The sequence below is a fragment of the Cornus florida genome, unplaced genomic scaffold, assembly GCF_030987335.1.
Source record: "Cornus florida cultivar Cherokee Brave unplaced genomic scaffold, ASM3098733v1 CherokeeBrave_3.0.0_Hap2_Chr03, whole genome shotgun sequence".
In the NCBI taxonomy this organism is placed as follows: domain Eukaryota; kingdom Viridiplantae; phylum Streptophyta; class Magnoliopsida; order Cornales; family Cornaceae; genus Cornus; species Cornus florida.
Window position 1 is genome coordinate 9,204,781 of NW_026775573.1, and position 8,760 is coordinate 9,213,540.

General features: G+C 36.5%; 1 protein-coding gene across 5 annotated transcripts; it reads right to left on the minus strand.

The window, feature by feature from the left end:
- Positions 1-262: 262 nt before the first annotated feature.
- LOC132299364 (putative disease resistance protein RGA3) lies at positions 263-8,760 on the minus strand. Of its 5 annotated transcripts, none has more exons than XR_009480090.1 (5): positions 7,830-8,760; positions 7,134-7,648; positions 2,100-2,287; positions 873-1,966; positions 264-794 (listed from the first exon to the last, which is right to left on the minus strand). XR_009480090.1 is itself a non-coding variant. In XM_059795917.1 (2 exons), the coding sequence occupies exon 1, from the start codon at positions 8,744-8,746 to the stop codon at positions 7,841-7,843; it is 906 nt and encodes a 301-aa protein (XP_059651900.1). In that variant the 5' UTR covers positions 8,747-8,760; the 3' UTR covers positions 4,956-7,648; positions 7,830-7,840. The 5 variants fall into 5 exon arrangements, 1 of the variants encoding a protein (XP_059651900.1); XR_009480091.1 differs by having other exon boundaries at positions 266-794; positions 873-1,355; positions 1,826-2,287; XR_009480089.1 differs by having other exon boundaries at positions 263-794; positions 873-2,287.

The window sequence follows — 8,760 nt, forward strand, 5'->3', positions numbered from 1 at the left end:
TTCGGAAGGACATAAGCCAACTTTTATCATGTGAATTTAACAATTAAATAATTTGATTTCTAAAAACCTACCAAAGATTGCATTTGGCAGAAAACCAGTGAACATGCCTACAAATGGTGACAACCTGGTTAATGAAACACCATGTGAATGAGCATCAAATTGTTAGTGACTGTAAATGTGCATTTTAAGAATTACTGTTAGCAGCAGTAAAGTCTGGAGTTGATTGCTTCATATAAATAAAGAAACAAGTAAATGGCAGAAAAAAAAGTAACCAGACAAATCAATGGGATTTTTTTTGGTTATTGGTATTATTATATTCATGGATAAATATTGTTGAGATCAAAACTAAAAAAAATCCAATTCCTAGCACACCATAATTGGGTTTGGATACACCTTTATCCCGTGCCTGGTGGGCTGAAAGAACAGGCCTTGAGGCCATCTACCTCTGAAAAAAACAAAAAACAAAAAAAAAAAAATTTAAAACCACTCGGTTGCTTGAGACCTCAACATATTTCTCATAAGCACACAAAGAAGGCACCAGGTGTTTCGAACTTCTCCCCCAAGGCTCACAAGACTAGACAGCCATTATTTTGTTCAAGTGCAAGTAAAAAACAATTTGTTCAGTGATGCAGTTGCTTACACGTAATATTATAATCCTAGAGTTGTTTGCTACGGCCTCTCTGTTAGCTTGTGCTTGTCTAATCCACCTGTAAACATATGTTGACAGTTTATATCACCTCACAATATTGAATCTCTCTGCTCCGTGGTTGGTGGAGAAGCCCAACGCTTCCTTCCTGGAATCGTGGAAAAAACAATAAAAAACATTACGCCTAACAAAATGCAGGCAGAAGAAGGGGAAAAAAATGTACAACCTGATTCTGGTCATGCAAGCCCAGTCCTTCGCCTTGATAACAAGTACAATAGAGGCAATAAGTCTCTGATAACAAGTACAATAGAGGCAATACTTCTTAACTGCTTCGACTTTGCTTCTTCTGTTATTTTGAAATAATTACATATTTATTAATGAAAGAAGGGTAAACCGTAAATATGGATAGGACAAGAAGATATTGCTAGGAAGTAAGGCCCAAAAAAAAAATCTAGCATAAAGATCCATGTGAATTCTGATAAAAAATTAGGATGACCAACTGATCTTTGATTTCTCAATGTAGCTAAAAATAAATTGGCCATGCCTTGGATATAGAAAAATGGAAATAGATGTTGTAAGCTAACTCTAGTAAAATTAGGAGTAAAAAAAACCTCTATCTGTTGTTGGTCAACTGCGGTAGAACGAAACAGAGACCAGCAGTTGGACCATCTTAGAATCTTGTTCATCAATACCAAGGAGATTTGAATCACTGCTCCAACATTGGATGAATTATTTTGGTTAATTAGTCAATTTATTATGTAGCCAAATAAAATGTTTGTTTAAAAAAAAAAAATTGTCAAAGTCATAATGCTGAAGCTTCTGTGCAATTTTCAGATATTTCAGGTGGGGTTTCTTCCCATACATTAGAGCTTTAAGGAGTATGGAATTTTTTATGTCAACCCCAAAAAAGTTTCTAATCTATATATCGGGCCTTCTCTTGCTTGATGCTGAAGGAAAAAATGTTACCTCCCCCACCAAACAAAGTTCTAATGTCAAATCACTCAGAATATTTAAAGGCAAGCTTGAGAAATAGGAAAATCACTCACATGCACAATAAGAATACACCAGGTTGTTCAGTAGTTTCCCCCCAAAGTGAAGGCCTATGGACTAGACATCCCATATAGTTATTTGTAAAGCTTAATCCAAAACAGTCTGTTCAATATTTGTGAATTGTCTTACCAGTAATCTGATCATCCTTGACTCATTTGCTATTGCCCTGGTAAAAGCTTGTCTCAACCACAACTAAACAGACGTTCACAGCTTATATTTTCTCTCTGGACTGAATTACCTTGCTCCATAGAGAAGCCCAATGCTTTCTTCCTGCAACATGATAAAAAAAAAAAAAAAAAAAAAAAAAAAAAAGAGTGAAAAACTTAATAGAAGACAGGCAGAAAAATGGAAGAAAAAATGTATAGTGACTAAAATCAGGTATTGCAACCTTAATCACAATTACCAATATTGACAGTAAATCTCCAGTAACTGCATAGGATTCTTTCTCTTGGCTCTCTTCCATTGCACAAAATCTTGTCTAGACTACTAATAGTAATCCCTGCAGGCTGTACTTGGCCAATAGCTTTGAGGCTGGCTCATGCTCGCTGGTTTTCATAATCATCCTTTTAGCAGCTTCTACCATGTTTCTTCCTGTAAATTTGCAGAACTTTATATCAATATGGAAGAAGGGTAATAATCTGAAAAGGGCAAAAAAAAGTTAAAAGTTTCTAGCAAGAAGGGGAATATCCCGCGTTAAAGATCCACATGAATTGGGAACAAAGTTAGGATGATCAAATAGTTTTGCATCGCTCAATGGGGCTAAAAGATCATGGGTATTTCTGGGATATACAGAAATGGCCAAAGAAATATAGGTTGTAAGCCAACTCTAGAAACTTAGGAATGGGAAAAACTATGCAGTATATAGTAGGGCAACCACTCCTTAAAATTAGTAGATGGTGAGTTTGGCTATTGGTGCACTTCAATCTGTTACTCATCTGGTGAGCTCTGGTCGATATGAATGAAGACTTGCATTTGGTTTTGGATTATGATTGATGTTAAGTAGTACTGTACTTGTGCTCGTCAAGCAAAAAGACTTGTATAGTCGAGCAAGAAACTTAGATTTCCTGCTAATTGGCAAGTACATAATTCTGTAATTCCTCGAATCAGTATTATTGTGTGCTTTTGTTACTGCATCATACCAGTAGACACGGTCTATGGATCTAGTTTCATTATATCTTTATAGGTAAAATTTGTCATAGTAAGGCATACTATAAAAATTGGAGCCAATATTGTTTTAAGGAAACTGGTTTAAAGCATGACATTTAAGGCTGCCTAAGATTACGAGCCAGATAATTTGATACCTTAAAATTGAAATTTAAATCATTTAGAGACGAAGTTTTATTAAATTTCTTCATGCTATACACGATAGTAAATCAAAAACAGAAAAAAATAAAACAGTATGTTTTATATATGATCAACAATGTCATATAAAAACAAAATACAAACAATGCTATTACAATCTTAGGAAAGTACTGAGAAGATTTTTAGTTAGTGGATACAAAAAGGGGTCACATCAATCAATTGGCATCTTGTAGCGAAAAACAGGACAAAACGAACTCGTCTCTAACCAATGAACTATGCAATCTCCATGGTAGAGATGAGAACACGACATGCTAGTGACTTGTGACCCAACTCCAAACTTCTCCATAATTACACACTGATCCATCAAAAAAGAATCCTCAAATGCTACCTTCGCTAAATCGTCAACCGATAAAAGATGTCCACCAAAACAAAAGGACGAAGAGAAGTCCTTGTGTGATCATCCATGTTGGTGCGACAAGAAGGACAACAATCTGTACTCTAACGTGGGGTTGAGTCCGATAGTAGAGAGTAATTCAGAGATCCTGAATTATATGTCGTTGTCCAAAAACACAAACGGAATCAGGTACAGTTCTCCTAGCCGACTGTGGTCGTGGTTGTATCTGCGGACTGCGGTAGTGAACGTTTAGTATCACTCCAAAAGTGTCGCCCTGTGAATATGAACGCACTCGCTTCAAATCACTCCAACGATACATTCTTTGGATCGGCGGCATGTTAGGGCAAATTGGATCGGGTCGGACAAACGAGTCGGGCCTGGATAAACGATCCGGATCTAGACAAACGGGCCGGAACTGGGTAAACAAGTCAGACTCTAGGCAAACAGGCCGGATCTGGGCAAACGGATCAAATCAAAACCAGATCTCTGCTATTCCGGTTTTAGTAAACCAGGGTTGGAATAGCATAACCGCGTAGCCAAACACGGTTGTTCTTCTTTACAACCTCACAGACGCCGGCAAGCAAGCAGCGACGGCGGCGGCAACCCAACACGAGCAGCGACCTAATCAACGAGCAGAGATGGTTCGCGATGATGGAACCTCTGCAACTTGCGACAGCCAAGGCAGCCACCGGCCGGCAACTCGAGCAACCAAACAAAGAGCTTCAGACCTGAGAACAACGGACGAGAAGCTCTGAACAGAACGACGGACGAGGAGCTCTGAACATCAGCGACCAACCAAACCTCCGGCGCAGAAAAGGATTCAGCTACTCCTCCGATTCGACCTCGATCGCGATTTAGAGAGAGCGCGCGAGAGATGATGGAGGCTACAATTGCCAAACCCTAAGCATTATATCATAAAAGAAGGAGCTAATTACATAATGACCCAAAATAAATAAATGTATACTATATATATTGGCATCCGAAACTTCAGATCATAAAGAATGCACTACCTTGTATGTCAGCCCCATTGGGAAAATCCAACATCTGGGATGTGAGATATTTGGCCAATCTTTCCCTTTAAAGTGAATTAGTCCATGGAATTGTGATTTTTGATTCACTATTGGGGGGCACACACAGCACTAGAGTATTACTATAATTGATACATTATATAAATGATCCCTAATAGGGCTGCAATCAATTCGAGTCGAGTAGGGATGTGCTCGAGTCGAGTAGGGATGTGTTCGAGCTCGGTTCGGTGGGTGCAACAGACTGCTCAAGCTCAGCTCGAGCTCGACTACCATATATTATATCATTTTATTATATATAAAAACATTGTTTTTATTAGATATGTACCAGCTCAACGTACCATTGTAATATATATTTTTATGCTAGTTAAAAGTTAGACATCATAAACATTGTTAAATGCAGTTCAATGTTCTTTATGCTAATATATTTTTACTTTTTTTTTTGTTATATTCTATACAATATATTAACTTCTCAAGCACATTTGTATTAATGCTTCAACATTGGATGACTTCCTGAAATTTAGTTCAAAGGGGCAGCCGTTACAATAGTATGAAATAAAAAAACAATTAACCAAAATAATAAATGGCAAAGTAGGCTAGGGGTCTTTTTTGAGAAATGATTTATAAAGATATTGTGGGACATGGCTCTTTTTGAATTTTGAAAATCTTGTTCGGCAAGTAAATTATCGGTTGATGAAACACCATCTGAATGAGCACCAAATGGTTAGTGACCGTAACTAGGAAGGCATTTTAAGAATTACCGTTAGCAGTAGTAAAGTGTGGATTTGATTGCTTCATATAAATAAAGAAAGAAGTAAAATGGCAGAAAAAAAATAACCAGACAAACCAATGGATTTTTATTTTTTTATTTTTATTTTTGGTTATTGGTGTTATTATCATCAGCCCCCCTAAATTTTTAATATTTTCATTTTATATCCTAAATGTTTTACAATTTATGAAAATGTCCCCCTAAATGTTTTAGCATTTTATATTTCAAATTTTTGATAATTTATGAAGATGTCCCCACTAGAATTATAATTTACCCCACTAATTTTTTTTTTTCATTTTATACTTTAAATTTTTGAAAAAAAACTTTATTAAAATTATAAAAATGGATCCATTATATAATTTTGTACCCACAAATTAAAAGGCCGCCACTCTTCACAAAATTTTCTAAATCCGTCACTAATTTTTATATTCATAGATAAATATCGTTGAGAGCACGACTACAAAGATTCAAGACACGAAAAAAAAAATCCCATTCCTAAAACACCATATTTGGGTTTTGATACACCTTTATCCCGTGCCTGGTGGGCTGAAAGAAAAAACCTCCTACCCCAATAAAAAAATAAAAAAAAAAACAATGATTTAAAACCACTCAGTATATTGAACTCTTGCTTGAGACCTCAAAATATTACAATATTGTTTCTTGAACGTACGCTTTCTCTCCCTCCTTCGCCTGTAAGAAGAAAAAAAATGATGGGAAAATGAAAAGAAGAGAGAGAAAGAAGAGAGAAGAGAGAGGAGAGAGAAGAAAGACCACAAAAAAATTTCTTAAGTTTTTTTTATTTTATTTTGGGTTGAGTTGGGTTCGGTTCGGTTGAGCCCGAGCCCAACATGCCTAGGTTTTGAGAAAACTCAATTTAATTTGAGCCTGATTTGTGAATTTACAAGCCCAAATTTTATAATTTTTGGGTTGGGTTAGCCCGCCCAAGTTACAGCTAGGGTTAGGGCTAGAGCTGAGAAAGGAAATCTAATGGTATTGGGCTATTTAATTAGGCTAGGAATTGGGGTTGATGTAAGATTTGTATTAATTCTATATATAATTGGGGTTGATGTAGGATTTGTATTAATTCTCCTCCCTCTTAAGATTCTGTACAGGGCGTTCAATGAATGAGGTGAAATTTATTCTTGTCTTGTGCAATTGCATCTAGTCTCTACTAATGGCCTTAATCTCATGACCCATCTTGCTACTGAAAGCAAGTTGGTTTAAGCTTGAGAAAAAATTGTGTTTTTAAGTTTGTAAAGTTCATCGTTAACACCAGACACAAGTCCAATCTCTTGGAGGAACCCAACTTCTTCAGGATTGCTGTAGAGAATTGTTTCAGAAATTTCTTGCTGTAGAAAATTAGTTGGATCGGTTTAACACTGAAACAATTGAATGGTATTGGGCTAATTAATTATCTTGATTGGGTTAGAAATGAGCTTGATGTAGGATTTGTATTCATTTTTAGAAGAGAAATGGAGAAAGAAATATTTTATATCTTACTTGATTTCAAGTATGTGTTTCTCTATCAATTGAATGTCGGTAACTAGCAAAAACAGATTACTATACTAGGTAAAAGTTATGGATCGAAATTAGAATGAATTGGTTTAAAACGAAAATATTAAACCTTCTTTTTTTACTATTTCACGTTGAAAACAATTCACTTCAAATGTGCTTAACCTCACAGAGCTCGACTCCATATTATCATCACCAAAGGCAAATTGGTAAACTTTGTCAACAAAAACTCCCTACTGCAGGGTCTGGTTAGAAATATGATGCTACTAATGAAGTGTTTGGACATATGAATGTTCACATATTTCAACGAGCTACACAAGTACATGACCTAAAAAAAGCTAAATAATAGTCTAAATGTATGTAGAGTATTTATAAATATGAATGCATAGACTAAAATGATACCCGACTGCAAAATATAGCCAATACAGGGTATACCTGCAGATGGTTTTTGTAATCACCCTTTTGGCTGCTTCCACCCTGTTTCTTCCTACTCCGAAAGGTAAAGTTGTTATAAGGTAATGCATACCATGAAAACTGTAGTAAATATTGTTTTAAGGAAAGTGATTTAGCCCTGCATTTAAACAGTTATCCTGATCTTTTTCTTTACCTCGAGCAATTTTACACAATTTTTTCCAACAAATTTTTTTTTTTCCTAATTGGTACTCACGCACACTTATCCCTTCTGAAACTTGAACCTCTAACCTCCCTTTGGAAGGTAAAATATTGATACCGTTAGGCCACTGGCCCGTTGATAACAATTAAGAGAATGACAGTTCATTTTTCAACAATTAAGTTACCATGGCAGCAAAAATGTAAGTAGTTCACAAGTTGGTCAAATTATATATATATATAAGATGTCTCACAATTATGAATGGGAAGAAGAAGAAGGCTGTAAAACTAATCCAATTATGTCCTTGTCAAGCTGGCCGATTATGAATGTTTGACATTTCCTGAGAAGGTGAAAAAGAAAAGAATAAGATAATGATAAAGGACAATTTCAATAGTATCATGTCCTTATCTACACATTCATGGAAGTTGCAAAAGCAAAAAACATATATATAAAGAAAAATGAGGATTAATATATTTCTACTAAAATAAACATCTTGAAAAGAATAAAATATAAAAGATTACCTTGTATGTCATTACCATAGTGAAATATAAACATTTGGGATGTGAGCAATGTTTGGCCAATCTTCCCCAGTTTCTTTATGGCATCTATCATATAAAATGTTGGGACACAATCTAATTGTGAGTTGTTGTAGTGCAGTGAGCTGACGCATCCCATCAGGCAGTGATGTCAAGTTGGGGCAGTCCTCAATGGAAAGTCGTTCAAGTGATGTGAGGTTGCCTATGCACTCGACCGGCAGAGTAACTAGATCCTCAATTTCCCCTAGAAACAGAGATTTTAAGTTGGACAGAGGAAGAACCGAAGAAGATGAAGAGGATGATGCGACTGTCTCTGTTGTTGTCGTAGAGATTGTTCGGGTTGAGGACACTGTCATCGTTAACAGTTGCTCTACTAGCTCCTTGCTGACACCCCAACGCAGACGTAGCTCTTCAAGACATGGTTGCAGAATAGGCATTGATGCCAGATTAGGGCAATATCCGATGGTTAATTTGGCAAGAGAAGGAAATGATGGTAGCTTCTTCAAATGTTGTTGTTGCTGTTGCTGTTGGTCCAGTAAAGTTGCTGTCGCTGTTGCTTCGCTCCTCCACCATCCCTTCAAATTAGGCAACTGGGAGAGATGGAGTTCTTTCAGCGATGGGAAGAATGTTTGTCTTGGTGTTGGTTCTGATCTTATTGTTGCTGCTCCTCCACTGGATGAAGATGAAGAAAAAGGTAAAGAATAAGAGAGTGACTCCTCGCCGCCACTGCCACTACTACTGTCGCTTATGTACTCCACAGAATCCATATTCCAAAGACGAAGAAATTGGAGAGAATGAAGTTGCTCAAATAATGGAAGATGTTTGCATCTGTGACACCCCTCTATATCAACTCTGACTAAATTTGGGAGGGATGATGATAAGCCAATTTTGTCAACCATCATCCAACTCGGGAAAC

What these genes read in the sequence shown, in the direction of transcription:
- LOC132299364 (XM_059795917.1), bottom strand. Translation starts at nt 8,746, where the DNA reads ATGATGGTTGACAAAATTGGCTTATCATCATCCCTCCCAAATTTAGTC.